This window comes from Aotus nancymaae, unplaced genomic scaffold, assembly GCF_030222135.1.
Source record: "Aotus nancymaae isolate 86718 unplaced genomic scaffold, 86718_ANA_hifiasm-v0.15.2.pri h1tg000028l, whole genome shotgun sequence".
NCBI lineage: Eukaryota > Metazoa > Chordata > Mammalia > Primates > Aotidae > Aotus > Aotus nancymaae.
This window is the reverse complement of record NW_026988441.1, coordinates 34,838,731-34,858,330: the sequence shown is the minus strand read 5'-3', so window position 1 is coordinate 34,858,330 and position 19,600 is coordinate 34,838,731. Positions and strand designations below refer to the sequence as shown.

Here is a 19,600-nt window from a genome sequence, read left to right as displayed (position 1 = left end):
TTTCATCTCTCTGACCTCCTTCTGACAAGTTGTCTCTGATAACCTTCAGGCCTCCCCTCTCTGACCCTCTCCCTCTTTCATCCCAGCTAATGAGAGGACCGGTCTGGTCCAACAGTTCCTAATCTAGGCCATGCTACCAGCCCCACCCCGGCAGGCAGCCCAGCCAGTGCTAAGTGGAACCACATGGCTGGGGCAGGGGCGGGTGGGGGCTTCCCCTGGGCCCCAAGCCCCTGCCTGACCCCCCTCCCCCCACCCTCAGCAAACTGTCCCACTGACCCCCTGCCCCAGCCTCTTGGCAGAAGCTGGATTCTGCCGAATCTGCCATGACCTCACTCCTGGGGGTGGCTCTGCTGATCTCACCACGGGGAGCTGGGGAGGGGGGGCAGTGGTACAAGACGTTGGGGAGGCAGGGGCTTGGATGAAGGACCCCATTCCCATTCTTCCTAGGTCAGAACCCTCATTTTCCAGACTCCTTGGAGGCCTGTTTCAGCCTCTGTTTTCTCTTGCCTCCAATCTCCTTCTCTCTCCATCCCTACCCACCCTCTCGCTGTCCCACTCTCTGTGCCTGTCTTTCCAGGCCTTTATGTGTGTCCAAGTCTGTCTTTCATTCTCTCTCTTTTCTGAGTCTCTCTCTCTCTCTCCACTTTCCTTCCCCAACCCATCACCCCAGCCCCCATCTCTAATTGCCTGTTTTGTGGCTGGGCTGTCATTAAGAGAAATCTGGGTTGGAGCCCCCTGGGGCTGAGATCTGGGCTCCCAGGCTCTGCTGACCACAAGAGTCACTCCCCCACGGAACAATCATCCCAGCTGCACCATCTCAGGCTGGGACCCAGGGGGAGGATTGAGATCAACGACCTCACCTAGCCTGGAGGCCCTCCCCTGACCCCAGACCCCAGCCCCTCTGCAGGGGAAAGAGGGTCTTCCCTCAACTACCATTCATTTACATTAAGAAAGTCCTTCCCGGCATCCAACTCAAAGATCTCCTGCTTGAAACTTGTGCCCCTTCTGGAATGACCTTTCAGAAACTGACTGCCCTTTCTTTTCATAGCTGGCTTCATGACAAAAAGGCACACAAGCAGCATTGAGTCCTGCCTACAGGGACAGGGTGTGGGGGGGGCGTCTGTCGGGGGCCCAGTCTGCCTCCTGCCACTCTCCCCTGTGCTGGTCAGGGCCCTTAGGGAGATGCTGGGTGGGGTCTGGGATGTGGAGGGACAGAGGCAGGGACTGGGTCAGGGCATGACTGGGAACCCCCCTCAGGTATGCAGGTGAGACAGCATTGGTGTATGTGCAAATATGAGCATGAGTGTGTGTGCAAATATGTGTATGTGCATGAGATTGTAACAGCGCGGGTGAGTCTGAATGGGCCAGGCAGAGAATGGCTGATCATGTCATTTCTCTAGGTGTCAGTAGTGTGTGCAAATGTTTGGCTTCTAATGGAGGGATTACGTGCAGTTGCTTGATGTGTGGCCATGCTATGCTTGCAGCGAGCCTGCAGGTGAGTCTGTAACACCTCGGACTGCTGATGAGGGAGTGCTGCTCTGTGAGAGTATGACCCAGTCGGCAAGTGGGTGATGGGTTGTGAATGCTGACCGTATTTGTTCGGATGCCAGGGGCAGCATGTGTGAGAATTTGAGCGCGTGGGAGGGTCATAAAAGCTGGGTCCATGTGGCGGGTGGCTGTAGGGGGTTGCCTGGACACGGTGTTTCACATTCCTAATGTCCCAGGGGACTTATATTCAGCGTGAGATTGCACGACCCTGTGGATGTGTGAGCATGGGAATGGGGCATAGGCCAGTCAGGAACTAACCACATGTACAGGCACCTCCCTAGACTCCAAAGTGAGAAGTGTGCTGTGGTGTGTGTGTGTGTGTGTGTGTGTGTGTGTGTGTGTTGGGAGACTGAGCTCACCTTAGAAAGGGATTTCCAGGAGGGCCTAGCCTGGGGTCTCTCAGATAAGGGAAGCCTCGTCTTCACCATTTGAGAAGTCACGCCATCCCCTGACTCTCGGAGGGCCCCCCACTCTGAATCCTGCGGGGCGGGACAGGGCGCCCAGCCAGATGCGAGCAGCTGGGCGTGCGTCAGCGCTGACTCACCCATCCGGCGGCCCCCGGGACCCCTGGGGGGCCCCTGAGAAACTCCTCGGGAAAAACACCCAAGGCTGCAGCAGCTGGGGTTGGGGGGGAGCAACTTCCACTCCCGCCCCGCCCTGAGCCCCGCCCCGCCCCGCCTCGCCCCTCATCGCCGCCCTCCCCACGGCCCTGTCCATGGTGCTGATAGCGGCTCTGGGGAACTCGGGGTGGGGGAGGGGGCAAGAGGGAGGGAGAAGATGGGCGCGCGCCAATTTGGGGCAGAGAAGGAAAAGGGAGAATGGGGTGAAGCCATTTAAAGAGACGCAAAGGAAACTGTGGATACTCGTCCCCACTCAACTTCACCCTCATGGACAATTATTTGCACCCCAAAATCACAACTACACCCCTCACAGGGGCACTCAGAGACACACAATCAGACCCACAACCACACACACGGTTACCCTCGAAAATCAGCACATAGACAAGCACACACGTGCATACTCACCTGTAGCAATACACGCACTTGGCACTGCCCTGCCACTCATAGTCACACTATCGTCATCAAGCCCCCATGCAAGCACACACTCCAAATGCACACACATGGCTACACACATGCACACACGCACGCACCTGCACAATGCATGCATTCCCACGCGCCCGCCCGAAAACGCAGTCACACATCCCCACCCCCACCCCCGAGCTGTCACACCCACTCAGGCGCCCACATCACACCGGGGCCGCACACAGCACGCACGCCCTCACCCTCTACGCCCCTCCGCCCCTCGCTCTTTTAGGGCCTCTCTGAGTGGTGCACCCTGGGTCCCATCTCTTTCCTCCCGGCTCACCAGCCTGCGTCCCGGGCAGAAGCTGCAGCGCGGCCAGGAGCAGGCAGAGACCGGCCCGCGGCTGGCCCAGGCCCCGGCGGTTCCCCATCCCGGCGGAGCCCACGGGCAAGGCCGGGGACCGGACGGGGCGGCAGCGAGGCGCGGCGACTCCTCGGGCTCGGTGCAGTCACTTGCGGCGGCCGCTCCTCTCGGGGTCCGCGGGAAACTGCTGCCCGAGACCCCGCCCCGGCCTCGCCCTGCGCTCCAGAGCCCGGCCAGGCGGGGCTCGTTGGAGGAGGGCCGCTGACAGCTGGACTGGGAAGTCGGGAAACGGTGCTGAGCGCTGATTGGCCGGCTGGGGTGGAGCCCAGCGCCAGGAGCTGGGTTGTTCCTGCCCCACCCCATAGAGGAGGAGAAGGGTCACTCCCACCCAGCCCTAGAGTTCGAGGGTTCCAGTCTTACTTACCTCAGACCTTTTCTGCCTAGGAAATCCCCTCAAAGCAGACCTTAGCCTCATTCAAACCTTCAGCCTCCATGCAGGCCCTAGAATTAGGGGGAGGCGCAGCTTTATACCAAATCTTTTAAATTTTATTTTTACATTTTATTTTGGAGGAAGAGTCTTGCTCTGTCACCCAGGCTGGAGTGCAGTGGTGCAATCATAGCTCACTGCAGCCTCCAACTCCTGGGTTCAAGCCATCCTCCTGCTTCAACCTCCTGAGAAGGGACCACAGGCACACACTACCACACCCAGCTAATTAAAAAATACATTTTTGCCGGGCGCAGTGGCTAACGCCTATAATCCTAACACTTTGGGAGGCCGAGGCGGGTGGATCACCTAAGGTCGGGCGTTCGAGACCAGCCTGACCAACAAGAAGAAACCCCTGTGTCTACTAAAAAGTACAAAACTAGCCAGGTGTGGCAGCACGTGCCTGTAATCCCAGCTACTCGGGAGGCTGAAGCAGGAGAATCACTTGAACCTGGGAGGTGAAGGTTGCAGTGAGCTGAGATCATGCCATTGCACTCCAGCCTGGGCAACAAGAGCGAAACTCCGTGTTCAGGAAAAAAAAAAAAAGCATTTTGTAGAGACTGGGGTCTTGCTATGCAGCCCTGGCCGGTCTTGAACTTCTGACCTTAAGCGATCCTCCAGCCTTGCCCTCCCAAAAGGCTGGAATTACATGTATGAACCACCCCACCTGGCCCCAAGTCCTCAGACCCCCAAGTGGGGTCCCACCCTCACCCCGAACTCTCACCTACCTGCTTTATCCTCAGTCCCTTAGCTGCAAAATAGGAGGTACCAGCCTCAGCCCCAAAGCCTTTCTTCAGGTCCCTAAGGGGTCCTCATCCCACCTCAAACCTCGTCCAGATCCCAAGTGGTGTCCCCAGACTTATCCCAAATTTTCATCTCTCCACTCAAATCCCCGAGTCATGTATCCTGGCCCCAAATTCTCACCACAGATCCCAGAACACAGTTTTCACTTTCCCCCAAATTCTTGATTTCTCAAATAAAGGATCTCATCTCCATCTATAACCCTCATCTCCCCTGACCCCGAGCCAGGCCTCCAAATGGATGCCTGGACCCCAATCCCAAATCCCCACCAAATAGGGGAGTCTGAGCTGGGCACAGTGGCTCATGCCTATAATCCCAGCACTTTGAGAGGTCAAAGCAGCCAGGTCACTTGAGTCCAGGCGTTAGAGACCAGTCTGGCCAACATGACAGAACTCCATCTCTACTAAAAATACAAAAATTAGCCAGGCGTGGTGGCTGGCGCCTGTGGTCCTAGCTACTTGGGAGGATGAAGCGGGAGGATCACTTGAACCCAGGAAGTGGAGGTTGCAGTGAGCTGAGATTTGCCACTGCACTCCAGCCTGGGCGACAGAGCAAGACTCTCTCTCAAAAAAAAAAAAAAAAAAAAAAAGGGCGTCGACGGGGGCTGGGGTGTGAGAATCTGGCCCTGTCGCAAAGCAGGGCACAGCTACCTGGAAGGAAGGGGTGAATTCTTGCCATTCTTGGGGTGAGGCAGAGGCCCCCCTTGCTGTGCTGGGACCCCCACCTGCAGCATAAAGAGGCCCCCAGGAGGTCAAATAGAGATTTTGTGCAACTGGACAAGCACAGACACGAAGGATGAGAGGGTGCTTCCCCTGGGAAGGGAGGAGCCCTGAACTGCTCCCGAACCCTGCTCCCCCCACCCCTGCCCCAGGGGAAGAGTGAGACGCAGGCAGAGCCTCCCTCTCAGCCTCTGACTCCCCAGACAAAGAGTCTCTGTGTCCCTGAAGAGGAGGAGGTGGGGCCCCATCAGGCCTGATGAGGAGTTGGGGGGCCCCCCCAGGGTGGGAGGAGGAGAGGGACTCTCTGTAAACTGCTCCTCCTCCTCCCTCTCCAGGGACATCCGAGGCTGAGACTTCTCCAACTAAAAGGCTCTCACAAAATTCCTGCCCTGCCCTGCCCTGCCTTGCTGGAAGTTCTTCCTGTAGTCTAACTGCTGCTTCTGACAGTTCTGCACCCCTTCCCTCCATGAAACCACACTTCTGGATCCACATTCTCTGTCACCTTCTCTCATTCTCTCTCTTCAATCAGAGATTCTTCGCCAAGAATACAGGCACTAATTCCCCCCAGCTTTCACAAAAACTCTCCCAGTACTAAATAATTTACACTCAGCTGGGCTCAGAGGCTCACCCCTGTAATCTCAGCACTTTGGGAGACTGAGGCGGCTGAACCAATTAAGGTCAGGAGTTCAAGACCAGCTTGTCCAACATGGTGAAACCTTATCTTTACTAAAAATACAGAAGTTAGCTGAGTGTGGTGGCAAGTCCCTGTAGTCCCAGCTACACGGGAGGCTGACAGGAGAATCCCTTGACCCCGGGAGGCAGAGGTTGCAGTGAGCCGAGATTGCACCACTGCACTCCAGCCTGGATGATAAGAGCAAGATTCTGTCTCAAATAAATAAATAAAATAATAATTTACACTCATAATAAAAATAAAAAGTAAGAAAACAGGCCGGGTGCAGTGGCTCACGCCTGTAATCCCAGCACTTTGGGAGGCCAAGGTGGGCAGATCATGAGGTCAGGAGTTCAAGACCAGCCTGACCAATATGGTGAAACCCTGTCTCTACTAAAAATACAAAAAATTAGCTGGGCATGATGGGGCACGCCTGTAGTCCCAGCTGCTCAGGAGGCTGAGGCAGGAGAATCACCTGAGCCCAGGAGGCAGAGATGGCAGTGAGTTGAGGTTGTGCCACTGCACTCCAGCCTGAGCAACAGAGTGAGACTCCGTCTCAAAAAATAAAATAAAATAAAAAAATAAGAAAACAGTTTACAAATGGCCAAGGCAAAGAGGATCGCTTGAGGCCAAGAATTCAAGTCCAGTCTTGGCAACTTAGCAAGATCCCATGTCTAAAACAAAATTAAAAAAAACTAGCTGGGCATGGCAGTGTGCACTGGTAGCCCCAGCTACTTTGGAGGCTGAGGTGGGAGGATTGCTTGAGGCTGCAGTGAGCTATAATGCTGCCACTGCAGCTTGAGTGACAGAGCAAGACCCTGTCTCTTAAAAACAAACAAACAAAAACCAGTGATGCGTATAAAAGGTGTGGAGAAGAAATTTTGGGCAGATGAAGAAAACGAGGTGCAGAGATTTGAGGTTCTCTCTAACTGCCTCTTCAGGGTCAGTCCAGAATCGATGGTCTCCAGGGGAGGGTGGGGGCTTCTCCCTGCAGGGGATCTGTGGGAGGGGGTTAGGAGGGAGCAGATGAGCCCGGGATGAATGGTGAGAGTCAGGTGCTGCCCGGCAGAGGTCACACGTCCAGGGAGGGGATCAACATGGCTGCTGCACCCCGGACCGTACTGATCTCCGGCTGCTCATCAGGAATTGGTCTGGAACTTGCAGTGCAGCTGGCCCATGACCCCAAGAAGCGCTACCAGGGTAAGAGGTGCAGGGTGGCACTAGGAGGCGGCAGGGTGCAGATGGCTTCCCCAGCACTGTCTCCCCTACCTATCCCTTCCAGCTGCGCTTGTGGGCTTGGGGAGGACCCAGCAGGCATGGGGTCTTCCTCTCCCTCCAGGAATCATCCCCTCATCCTACAAATATTTCTTGAGCACCTTCTGAGTGTTCTGAAGGCTGGCAACACAACTGGGGATGAAATAGATGAAAATCTCAGCCCTCAGGATGCATGTCATAGAGCGGGAGTACGAGAGGGAGGACGGGCAATAAACAGATGAAATTGTTGCTGTATCTGGTGGGAATACGTGCTAGGAAACAAAATAAAGCATGCCGAGAGTGGCGGGGTAGGTGGGTGGTATTTTTAGAAGGGTTTCACTAGGGCACTCTCTAGGTTGGAATAATTACTACCCTGATGCCCACTCCTCCACCTCTCCCCAGATTACTGCTTTTAATGAGATAAGCTTCTTAAGTGCTCCTGACCTTGGGGGTTGAAGGGATGGCCTTCTAGTTCTAGGCACTTGCCCCTCTGCGGCTCTGACAGAAATCCCTGGGACCTGCATCCTGACCAAGCAGGAGAACCCCTGACCCAGACGGAGCACACTGCAGTCAAAGTGGGCAAAGGGTTGTTACTTACAAGGAGGCGACTGGGGGTGAGGGCATTGCCCCAGTTGGCAGGGCCGCTTCTCCCAGCCCTCTGTCCTCTGTTTTAGAGACACTTGCAGCTTTGAGCGTGAGAGCCTGAATGCCAGTGTGCAGGAAAGAACGTGTGTCCCTGTGGGCAGGCAGATGGGTGTATGAACCTGCCGCAGGCTAATGCTGATTGAGCTTTTACAATGCACCAGGCTGCATTCTAAGTGCCCTGTATCCAGGAAGTCATTTAAGCCTCACATCACGCCTGTGAGGCAGGCACTATCAGCCACCCCAATTTATTATTATTTTGTTATTTATTTATTTGTTCGTTTGTTTTGAGTCAGAGTCTCATTCTGTTGCCCAGGCTGAGTGCAGTGGTGTGATCTCGGCTCACTGCACCCTCCACCGCCCAGGCTCAAGTGATTTTGATGCCTAAGCCTCCTGAGTATCTGGGACTACCGGCACAGGCCACCAAGCCCGGCTAATTTTTTGTATTTTTAGTAGATGGGATTTCACCATGTTGGCCAGACCAGTCTCGAACTCCTGGCTTCAGTTGATCTGCCCGCCTCAGCCTCCCGAAGTGCTGGGATTACAGGCATGAGCCACCGTGCCCACCTGCTCCATTTTAGAAGTGAGGAAACTGAGGCGCAGACTGTCAAAGATCTTAACTCAAGGTCTCTCAGCTGCAAAGTGGCAGAGCTGGGATTTGAACTCAGGATTTGAACCCACCCCTTGCATCCATGTTTGCCACTATATCGCATGTAGATGCAAGTGGCCTCATTCATGTGGCTGCTACCCACGAATCACACTGGCCCAAAGACAAGATGCAGATGCCCCCAGGAGTGTTCATGGGTGATTATGGGTGCACACGTGGGGGGATATCAGACATGTATGCTGGGGTAAGTGCAGAGTACATATTCTGAGGTCCCACTTAAGAGCATAAGCTTGAGACCAGGTGCAGTGGTTCACTCCTAAAATCCCAGCACTTTGGGAGGCTGAGGCAGATGGATCACCTGAGGTCAGGAGTTCAAGACCAGCCTGGCCAACATCGTGAAACCCCTTCTCTACTAAAAATACAAAAATTAGCCAGGCATAGTGGCACATGCCTGTAATCCCAGTTATTTGGGAGGGTAAGGCAGGAGAATGGCTTAAACCGGGAGGCAGAGGTTGCAGTGAGCTGAGATTGTGCCACTGCCCAGCCTGGGCAACAAGAGCTAGATTCTGTCTTAAAAAAAAAAAGAGAGAGAGCATAAGCTTAGCCAGGCACTGTGGTTCTCTGGCCCCTCATGCCTGCAATCCCAGCACTTGAGGAGAATGAGATGGGCAGATCATCTGAGGTTCAAGACCAGCCTGACCAATATGGTGAAACCCTCTCTCTATTAAAAATATGAAAAATTAGCTGGGTGTGGTGGGGGGGGGCCTGTAATCCCAGCTACTCAGGAGGGTGAGGCAGGGGAATCGCTTGAACCTGGGAGACGGAGGTTGCAGTGAGCCGAGATAGCACCATTGCACTCCAGCCTGGGAAACAAGAGTGAAAGAGTGAATCTCCTTTTAAAAAAACTGTGGCTATTCACTTGAGTGTTTATATATGTACATGTGTTGGCTATAGGTGTGTATGCATTTTTTTCGTGGCAATCTGTTTTATGTTTATATATTTTATTGTCTTACCTACTAGGCTATAAATTCCATGAAGGCAGACACTTTATTTATTGATTGATTTTTGAGACCGAGTCTCACTCTGTTGCCAGGCTGAAGTGCAGTGGCATGATCTTGGCTCACTACAACTGCCACCTCCAGCTTCAAGCAATTCTCCTGCCTCTGCCTCCTGAGTAGCTGGGATTACAGGCGCCTGCCACCATGCCCAGCTAATTTTTTTGTATTTTTAGTAGAGATAGAGTTTCACCATATTGGTCAGGCTGGTCTTGAACCTCAGATGATCTGCCTGCCTCATCCTCCCCCAGTGGTGGGTGGATGCCTGCCTCAGTCTCCCGAGTAGCTGGGATTACAGGCACATGCCACCACACCTAGCAAAGTTTTGTATTTTTAGTAGAGATGGAGTTTCACCATGTTGGTCAGGATGGTCTCAATTTCTTGACCTTGTGATCCACCTGCCCAGGCCTCCCAAAGAGCTGGGATTACAGGCGTGAGCCATCTTGCCTGGACTTATTCTTTCATTTTTTGAGTCAGGATCTCACTCTGTCACCCAGGCTGGAGTGCAGTGGCTCCATCTTGGCTCACTGCACCCTCAACCTCCTGGGCTCAAGCGATCCTTCCATTGCAGCCTCCCAAGTAGCCTGGACTACAGGTGGGGGCCACCCACCACACCTGGCTAATTTGTATATATATTTTTTGTAGAGATGGGATCTCGCTATACTTGCCCAGGCTGGTCTCGAACTCCTGGAGTTGAGCCACCCTCCCACCTTGCCCTCCCAAAGTTTTGGGATTCCAGGCGTGAGCCACCGTGCCCGGCTGACTTTAGCTTATTTCATGCCATAGCCTCAGCACCTAGAATAGGGCATAGTGTATAGTAGATGCTCAATAAATGTCTGTTGAACTCATGGTCGGCAGGATGGATGTAGGTATGTGGAGATGCGTGTACGTGAGTGTGCATTTGTTGGCTGAGTGATAAATGTAGGTGTGTAAACTGTGATTTCTCATGCAAGATCACAAATGCGCAAACCCTCGCCCAGGGGAGAGGAGCTCAGCGTCTGTCCCTGCTCTACTCTCTGCCCCCAGTGGTGGCCACCATGAGGGACCTGAGGAAGAAGGGGACACTGGAGGCTGCTGCTGGGGAGGCTCTGGGGCAGACCCTCACCGTGGCCCAGCTGGACGTGTGCAGCGATGAGTCGGTGGCCCAGTGTCTCAGCTGCATCCAGGGAGAAGTGGACGTGCTGGGTGAGAGTCACAGCCCCATCCTGGTCTGAGTATAGACCCTCAGTATGGCCAGGTCTGAGCACCAGCTCTCTGGCTTCCTCAGCAGTCTCTAAACCCGGACAGAAGGGGTAGACCAGGTGGTCCTAGCGATTGATTTATTAGGGGCTGGGTGCAGTGGCTCACACCTGTAACCCTAGCACTTTGGGAGACTAAGATAGGAGGATTGCTTGAGCCCAGGAGTTCAAGAACAGCCTGAGCGAAATAATGAGACTCTGACTCTACAAAAAAAAATTAAAACTTAGCCAGGCATAGTGGTGCCTGCCTAATCCCAGCTACTCGGGAGGCCGAGGTGGGAGGATCCCTTGAGCCCAGGGCTTTGAGGCTCCAGTGAGTTATGATAGAACCAGTCTGGGAGACAGAGCAAGACCTTGTCTCAAAAATCAAAATTTTTTTTTTGAGACGGAGTCTCGCTCTGCGTCCAGTGGCATGATCTTGGCTCACTGCAACTACCACCTCTCAGGTTCAAGCGATTCTCCTCCCTCACCTCCAGAGTAGCTGAGATTACAGACACCTGCCACCATGTCCAGCTAATTTTTGTATTTTTAGTAGAGACGAGGTTTCACTGTGTTGGCCAGGCTGGTCTCAAACGCCTGACCTCAAGTGATCTGCCCACCTTGGCCTCCCAGAGTGCTGGAATTACAGGCATGTACCACCACACCTGGCCAAAAATGAATTTTTTTAAAGAATAAAAATATTAGAGACACTAGTAACAAACAGAGGCCTGGGTGGGGCTGATTTTATGGAATAGAAATTCTCACATACGGAGAAAGTCATACGTGGTTGGGAAAATTACTTGGATGAGTCACTCGGGGAAGACGGTATGATGCAGAAATAAGTCATAAGGTCCCTAAACCTTCGCAGGAGGGTGGGTGTTGCTGTCTTGATGCAACTTGGGGTCGGAATTGAATTGTTCATGCATTAAGGGGGATGCTATTCCCAGCAGCCCTTCCTCCCACCCAGGGCTGAGGATCCCCTATGACAAATGCTAAACTGTGTTTAAAGATCATCAAAGTTTCAGCCGGGAGCGGCGGCTCATACCTGTAATCCCAACACTTTGGGAGGCTGAGGTGGGTGGATCACAAGGTCAGAAGTTTGAGACTGGCCTGGCCAACATGATGAAACCCTGTCTCTACTAAAAATACAAAAAAATTAGCCGAGCATGGTGGCGCATGCCTGTAACCCCAGCTACTTGGGAGGCTGAGGCAGGAGAATCGCTTGAACCCGTGAGGTGGAGTTTGCAGTGAGCCAAGATCATGCCATTGCATCTCACTCTGGGCAACAAAGCGAGACTCTGTCTCAATAAATAAATAAATAAAGATCACCGAGGTTTCCAAGGTTTCATATTTGTCCACGCAAGATACCGTGGACGTGGAGTACGGGATGGGGCGATTCAGGGAGTGTCTGGAAGTGATGCTGGAAGGATGAGGGATTTGAGGTAACCCTTGGTGCCTCTTCTCTTAGTGAATAATGCCGGAATGGGCCTGGTGGGGCCTCTGGAGGGGCTCAGCCTCGATGCCATGCAGAATGTCTTTGACACCAACTTTTTCGGATCTGTCCGTCTGGTCAAAGCTGTGCTTCCAGGCATGAAGAGGAGGCGGCAGGGCCACATCGTGGTCATCAGCAGCGTCATGGGGCTGCAGGGTGAGCTGTGGGGACCCGCCCCTGGAAATCCCACCAGTGTCTGACCCTCTCCAGACTGGGAGGATGGCAAGTGGGTTTTAGATCATATTCTAAATTAGCCTGGAGCCCGGGTGTGGTGGTTCACGCCTATAATCCCAGCATTTTTGGAGGCTGAGACGGGCGGATTGCCTGAGCTCAGGAGTTTGAGACCAGCCTGGGCAACATGGTGAAAGCCTGTTTCTACTAAAATACAAAAAAATCAGCCAAATGTGGTGGGCACGTGCCTGTAATCCCAGCTACTCAGGAGGCTGAGGCAGGAGAATCGCTTGATCTCGGGAGGCGGAAGCTGCACTCCAGCCTGGACAACAGAGCGAGACTCCGTCTCCAAAAAGAAAAAAAAAACTGAAAAATCAGCCGAGCATGGTTGTGTGTGCCTGTAGTCCAGCTACTCAGGAGGCTGAAGTGGGAGGGTCACTTAAGCCCAGGAGTTCAAGGCTGCAGTGAGCCGTGATTGTGAGCCCAGCCTGCAGGACAGAGCAACACCAAACAAGGAAGGAAGGAAAAGAAAGAGAGAGAAAGAAAGAAAGAACAAAAGACAGAAAGAGAGAGAGAGAGAAAAAGACAAGGATCCCATTGAAGAGAAAATGGAGGGGATTCCATGCCCATGTGGCCCAAAGGTTTAGAGAATGGAGGGAAATAGGGGAGTTTCCTGGGACCAGGTGGAGCTGGAAGGAGGGGGCACCCGAGAACAACCTTGTCCTGACCCCGTATGACCCCATCACACAATGCCATACAGCCATCATCCTGGCACCAGATATCTGCTCTGCCTGGTCCCCACATCCTCGTTGCTCTGTCTCCCAAAGACCCCATCACACTTGAACCCACAAAGCCCATCTCCCAGACCCCCAAAGAGGTTTCCTCCTCTGACCCTCACAGGTGTCGTCTTCAATGATGTCTATGCCGCCTCCAAGTTCGCCCTGGAGGGATTCTTTGAAAGCTTGGCGATCCAGCTGCTGGAGTTCAACATCTTGTGAGGCGGGCACGTGGGCAGGCGGGGGTTGGAGGCAGTGCTGGGGAGTTGGAATCGAAACGGGGAGAAGGCAATGAAGCTGGGTGCAGTGGCTCACACCTGTAATCCCAGCACTTTGAGAGGCTGAAATGGGAGGATTGCTTGAAGCCAGGAGTTTGAGACCAGCCTGGGCAACATAGCGAGACCCCATCTCAACAAAAAACTTAAAAATTATCCAAGGGTGGTGGTGTGTGTACCTGCAGTCCCAGCTACTTGGGAGGCTGAGGGAGGAGGATCACTTGAGCCCAGGAGCTGGAGGCTGCAGTGAGCTATGATCATTCCACTGCACTCCGGCCTGGGCAACAGAGTAAGACTTGTCAATTTAAAAAAAAAAAAAATTGGCCAAAATAGGGCAGGGAGTGGTTGAGCCATCAGACTCACACTACCCCTGCCCGGTCACAGCATCTCCCTGGTGGAGCCAGGCCCCGTGGTCACCGAGTTTGAGGGGAAGCTTCTGGCACAGGTTACTACAGCTGAGTTCCCAGGCGCTGACGCTGACACCCTGCACTACTTCCGGGACATCTACCTCCCAGCCTCCAGGGAGCTGTTTCGCTCCGTGGGACAGAGCCCACAGGACGTGGTTCGGGTGAGTGAGGGGCCCAGAGCCCCAACATGTGGCTCAGATATGTGTCGGGGAGAGGCCCTCGCTGGGTCCCAGCACTCAGGGGCTCCACCCTGCAGGCCATTGTCAAGGTCATCAGCTCGACTCGACCACCCCTGCGCCAACAGACCAACGTCCGCTACTCGCCGCTGACCATGCTCAAAACCGTGGACTCCTCCGGCAGCCTGTACGTGCGAACCACCCACTGCCTCCTCTTCCGCTGTCCGCGCCTCCTCAGCCTCGGCCTCCGATGTCTGTCCTGCGGCTGCCTCCCAGCCCAGGTGCGGCCAAGATGAGCCGAACAGAGCCCCACGATCCCCACCCCTAAACAACCAGATCTCTTCATTCCACGTCTAATTCAGAGGCTGGGCAGACTCTTCATGCGTTCATTCACTCTGCAAACTCCTCCTCTCCTGCTCAGTGCCTGGATGTGGCTAGAACCCCAGAAAGGCCTCAATTTTCATGCATAGACACCTCTGTGGTCACAGTTGGAATAGAGAGAGGGACCCTGGGAACTTGGGCTGGGGAGCCCAGAGCAGGAAGCCACAGCTGTCTCTGAGAAAGCAAGGGTGAGGCCGGGCGCGGTGGCCCACGCCTGTAATCCCAGCACTTTGGGAGGCCGAGGTGGGTGGATCACGAGGTCAAGAGATCGAGACCATCCTGGTCAACATGGCAAAACCCCGTCTCTACTAAAAATACAAAAAATTAGCCAGGCATGTCAGCAGGCACCTCTAATCCCAGCTACTCAGGAGGCTGAGGCAGGAGAATCACTTGAACCTGGAAAGCGGAGGTTGCAGTGAGCCGAGACTGCACCACTGCACTCCAGCCTGGGCAACGAGTGAAACTCCGTCTCAAAAAAGAAAAGCACAAAAACAAAAAAACCCTACCTAGGGCCGGGCGCGGTGGCTCACTCCTGTAATCCCAGCACTTTGGGAGGCCGAGGCGGGTGGATCACGAGGTCAAGAGATCGAGACCATCCTGGTCAACATGGTGAAACCCCGTCTCTACTAAAAATACAAAAAATTAGCTGGGCATGGTGGCGCGTGCCTGTAATCCCAGCTACTCAGGAGGCTGAGGCAGGAGAATTGCCTGAACCTAGGAGGCGGAGGTTGCGGTGAGCCGAGATCGCGCCATTGCACTCCAGCCTGGGTAACAAGAGTGAAACTCTGTCTCAAAAAAAAAAAAGAAAGCAAGGGTGGCTTCCTGGAGGAAGAGGCATTGTTATGACCCTTGAAGGATGAGACATACCGTGTCTCATTCAACCTCATGACTTCATGATCCTGGGCCTGAGAATACAGGAATGATTCATAACTCCCATGCCCCACCCCCGTGCATACACCAGAGCTCTGTGGACCAAGGGGACACTCCTGGTTACACACGCCATCCGCAAAATGTATTTGAGCACACACCAGCAATGTATGTATATTTTTTCCATTAAATATATATTTATAATCACAAGTCATAGTTACATTTACTATTTAATGAAGCACAATTTCTTAAAATTAAATAAAAAATTAAAAAGCCAGTTGAACTACTGGCTCCAAAGAGAGAGAGAGAAAGAAAGACAGAGAAAGCAAGCCGGCAAGCAAGCCGGGCTCGGTGGCTCACGCCTGTAATCCCAGCACTTTGGGAGGCTGAGGCAGGCAGATCACTTGAGGCCAGGAGTTCGAGATCAGCCTGGCCAACATAGCGAAACTCTCTCTCTACTAAAAACACAAAAATCAGCTGGGCGTGGTGGCAGGCGCCTGTAATCCCAGCTACTAGGGAGGCTGAGGCATGAGAATCACTTGAACCCAGGAGGCAGAGGTTGCAGTGAGGCCAAGATCACACCACTGCACTCCAGCTGGGGCGGCAGAGCAAGACTCTGTCTGAAAAAAATAAAACAGAAACTCATGAAAGGATAAACAGACTTTTGTATATCCTTAAAAAGGAAGGAAATTCTGACACATGGGTGAGTACTGAGAACACCATGCTGAGTGAAATAAACCAGATAGAAAATTCCACTTATCTGAGAGGCCTAAAGTAGTCAAATCCATAGAGCTGGAAAGTCACACAGTGGGCGCCCGGGGCGGAGGGAGGACGGAACGGGGAATCTGTGTTTCAAGGGGACAGAGTTTCGGTCTGGGAAGCGGATGAAGTTCTGGGGATGGACAGCGGTGAGGGTTGCACCCCAATGTGAATGTACCTAAGGCCGCTGATCTGTACACTTATAAATGGTTAAAATGGTAGTTACTTTTTTTTTTTTTTTTTGAGACAGTCTCGTGCTGTCACCCAGGCTAGAGTGCAGTGGCACAATCTCAGCTCACTGCAACCTCTGCCTCCCGGGTTCAGGTGATTCTCCGGCCTCAGCCTCCTGAGTGGCTGGGGAATACAGGCATGTGCCACCACGCCCAGCTGATTTTTGTATTTTTAGTAGAGATGGGGTTTTTCCATGTTGGTCAGGCTGGTCTCAAACTCCTAACCTCGGGTGATCTGCCCGCCTTGGTCTCCCAAAGTGCTGGGGTCACAGGCGTAAGCCACCGAGCCCGGCCAAAAATGGCAAATTTTGTAGTGCACGTATTTTACACTTTTAAAACAGACATAGAGAGTTTTAGTTTAAACAAACAGAATATAGGCCAGGCACGGTGACTCAGGCCTATAATCCCAGCACTTTGGGAGGCCGAGGCTGGTGCATCAACTGAGGTCAGGAGTTCGAGACCAGCCTGGCCAACATGACTAAACCCCATCTCTACTAAAAATACAAAAATTAGCTGGGCATGGTGGTAGGTGCCTGTAATTCCAGCTACTCAGGAGGCTGAGGCAGGAGAATTGCTTGAACCCAGAAGGCGAAGGTTGCAGTGAGCCGAGATTGCCCCACTGCACTCCAGCCTGGGTAACAGAGTGAGACTCTGTCTCAAAACAAAAAACACACAAACAAAAAAACTGAATATATACTTTTAAAAAAACTTTTTCACTGAAAGCATCATACTATATAAATCAATGTGAACTTCACTTGTTACCTTGCATCGTGTATACCTTGGAGGATTTTTTTTTTTCTTTTTTGAGACAGGGTCTCGCTCTGTCCCCCAGGCTGGAGTGCAGTGGCGTGATCTCAGCTCACTGCAACCTCCGCCTTCCCGGGTTCAAGCGATTCTCCTACTTCAGCCTCCTGAGTAACTAGGACTACAGGCACCTGCCATGACGCCTGGCTGATATTTGTATTTTTAGTAGAGATGGGGTTGCACCATGTTGGCCAGACTGGTCTCAAGTTCCTAACTGATTCGCCCTCCTCGGTCTCCCAAAGTGCTGGGATCACAGGCGTGAGCCACTGTGCCCGGCCAGAGGACTTCCCGTATCAGCCCAAGCAGACATCCTCACTCTTTTTAGATCTGCAGTATACTCCACTGTGTAGATGAACATAATTCATGCAGCCCTTCCCCTACTGATAGATCTCTGGGTCTCTGCAAATGTTTGCTATTACACAGACGACTGCAGTGACAGGCCTTGTATCCTCTCACACGTGCGCAAGAGTTTCCGTTATGACATCATTTGGCCAAAGAATCTATGCATTTATGATTTTCCTGAACATTATCAAACTCGCGTCCTTCCCGGAGGACCAATGTCCATATGTCAGCCTCCCTGCGTGGCGGCAGCTTTGGCTCACGGCGCATCATCTGTCTTCTGAGTCCATGCAAATCTAATAGATAAAAATTGGTATCTCGGTGTGGTTGTAAATTGCATTTCTCTTGTGAGAGAAGCTGAATATCTTTTCAAATGTTAAAGAACCTTTTGTATTTATTTTCTTTTTCTTTTTTTTTTTGAGACAGAGTCTCTCACCGTTGCCTGGGCTGGAGTGCAATGGTGTGATCTTGGCTCACTGCAGCCTCCACCTCCCAGGTTCACACGATTCTCCTGTCTCAGCCTCCTGAGTAGCTGGGATTACAGGCACACACCACTACATCCAGCTGATTTTTTGTACTTTTAGTAGAGACGGGGTTTCACTATGTTGGCCAGACTGGTCTCGAACTCCTGACCTCATGATCCACCCATCTCGGCCTTCCAGAGTGCTGGGATTACAGGCGTGACCCACCGTGCCTGGCTTGTGTTACATTTTTGGTGAACATTCTGATCACACCTTTGCCCAATTTATTTTCCATTGGATTGTTGATGCTTTTATTATTAATTTCTAGAAACTTTATATATTGAGGAAATTAAGGAATCTGTGATATGAAGTGCAGATCTTTCATTCCCAGTTTGCTATTTTTTTTTTAACTTATCTGTTATGTTTGGCCTGGCTGGGCCCACTGGCTCACTCCTGTAATACCAGCACTTTGGGAGGCTGAGGCGGGTGAATCACTAGGTCAGGAGTTCAAGACCAGCCTGACCAACATGGTGAAACTCCATCTCTACTAAAATACAAAAATTAGCCAAGCGTGGTGGTGCATGCCTATAATCCCAGCTACGCAGGAGGCTGAGGCAGGAGAATTGCTTGGGGAGGCGGAGGTTGCAGTGAGCCGAGATCACACCAGTGCACTCCAGCCTGGGCAACAAAGCGAAACTCCATCTCAAAAAAAAAAAAATGTTTGGACTTATTCTATTTATTTATTTAATTTGGAAAATTTTCCTAGCCAGAGTCTTGTTCTGTCACCCAGGCTGGAGTGCAATGGCGCAATCTCAGCTCACTGCAACCTCTGCCTCCCAGGTTTAAACGATTCTCCTGCCTCAGCCTCCCAGCCTTACTCTTATGTTGTGGAATTACTATTATTATTATTATACTTTTAAATTTCAAGACCCAGTAACAAAGGACATACTGATAGCACAGTGGTTCACACACGTAATCCCAACACTGACGCCAGGATTTTGAGACCAGCCTGGGCAGCATAGCAAAACCCCTTCTCTACAAATCATTTCAAAAGTAGCCCGGTGTGGTCGCACACCCCTGCAGTCTCAGCTACTCAGGAGGTTGAGGTGGGAGGATCCCTTGCATCCAGGAGTTGGAGGCTGCAGTGAACTATGACCGCACCACTGCACTTCAGCCTGCTGAGAGGGACAGACCCTGTCTCAAATAAATAAATAAATAAATAAAGGACATACCCAGACTGATTCTGTTAAAACACAAAGATGGCCGGGCACAGTGGCTCACGCCTATAATCCCAGCACTTTGGGAGGCCGAGGCGGGCAGAACATGAGGTCAAGAGATCAAGACCATCCTGGCCAACATGATGAAACTCGTCTCTACTAAAAATACAAAAATTAGCTGGGTGTGGTGGCACGCACTTGTAGTCCCAGCTACTTGAGAGGCTGAGGCGGGAGAATCCCTTGAATCCAGGAGGCAGAGGTTATAGTGAGCCTAGATAGCACCACTGCACTCCGGCCTGGAGGCAGAGCGAGGGTCCTTCTCAAAAAAACAAAAACAAACACACACACACACAAAAAATCAAAACCAAAAAGTACAAAGATAATGTCAATCCTCTTTTCAAAACTCCCCAGTGGCTTCTCCCCTTATTTAGACTTTTTTTTTTTTTTTGAAACAGGGTCTTGCTCTGTCATCAGATTGGAGTGTAGTGGTGCAGCCTAGGCTCAGAAGACCTTCCCACCTCAGCCTCCTGAGTAGCTGGAACCACAGGTGCATGCCACCACGCCTAGCTAACTTTTAAAAAACTTTTTGTAGAGAGGGGGATCTCACTATGTTGCCCAGGCTGGTATTGAACTCTTGGTCTCAAGCAATCCTTCCGCCTTGGTCTCCCGAAGTGCTGGGATTTCAAGTGTGAGCCGCCATGCCTGGCATGCTTCCCTTCTTATTTAGACTCAGATCAAAACTACATCATCTGACCACTGAATATTTGTCTCAAATGATCTCCTACTTTTTCCCCATCCCCCACTCATTCCAGCAACACTGACCTCTTTGCTGTGCCATTTCGTCTGTCTGTCTTTCCCTCTT

General features: G+C 52.2%; 2 protein-coding genes across 6 annotated transcripts in view; one reads left to right on the top strand and one right to left on the bottom strand.

Moving 5' to 3' along the window:
• COL5A3 (collagen type V alpha 3 chain) overlaps positions 1 to 7,550 on the bottom strand; it is a 54,079-nt gene extending 46,529 nt beyond the window's left edge. For 2 of the 4 annotated variants that reach the window (XM_064381890.1, XM_064381891.1), the window contains exons 1-2: positions 7,461 to 7,550; positions 3,359 to 3,435 (exon numbers count right to left, since the gene is read on the bottom strand). Coding sequence is in view for 1 of the 4 variants with exons in the window: in XM_064381892.1 (XP_064237962.1) it covers positions 2,914 to 3,001 (88 nt within the window). In the remaining 3 variants the exon portion in view is untranslated. Of the gene's footprint in view, positions 1 to 2,913; positions 3,121 to 3,358; positions 3,436 to 7,460 lie in introns of those variants that run through there. The other 2 variants (XM_064381889.1, XM_064381892.1) reach the window with 2 other exon arrangements.
• Positions 6,701 to 15,735, top strand: RDH8 (retinol dehydrogenase 8). 2 transcript variants are annotated; one of them, XM_012436388.3, is made up of 6 exons: positions 6,701 to 6,808; positions 10,193 to 10,351; positions 11,852 to 12,031; positions 12,947 to 13,040; positions 13,482 to 13,665; positions 13,761 to 15,735. In XM_012436388.3, exons 1-6 carry the CDS (start codon positions 6,706 to 6,708, stop codon positions 13,974 to 13,976), a joined length of 936 nt encoding a protein of 311 aa, XP_012291811.2. In that variant the 5' UTR covers positions 6,701 to 6,705; the 3' UTR covers positions 13,977 to 15,735. The 2 variants fall into 2 exon arrangements, with proteins under 2 accessions (XP_012291811.2, XP_012291812.2); XM_012436389.2 differs by lacking the exon at positions 10,193 to 10,351.
• Positions 15,736 to 19,600: the final 3,865 nt, after the last annotated feature.

Coding starts and splice junctions, on each gene's coding strand:
- RDH8 (XM_012436388.3), top strand. CDS start 6,706: ATGGCTGCTGCACCCCGGACCGTACTGATCTCCGGCTGCTCATCAGGA. Junction 6,809..10,192: donor CCCCAAGAAGCGCTACCAGG/GTAAGAGGTGCA, acceptor CTCTGCCCCCAG/TGGTGGCCACCATGAGGGAC. Junction 13,041..13,481: donor CTGCTGGAGTTCAACATCTT/GTGAGGCGGGCA, acceptor GCCCGGTCACAG/CATCTCCCTGGTGGAGCCAG.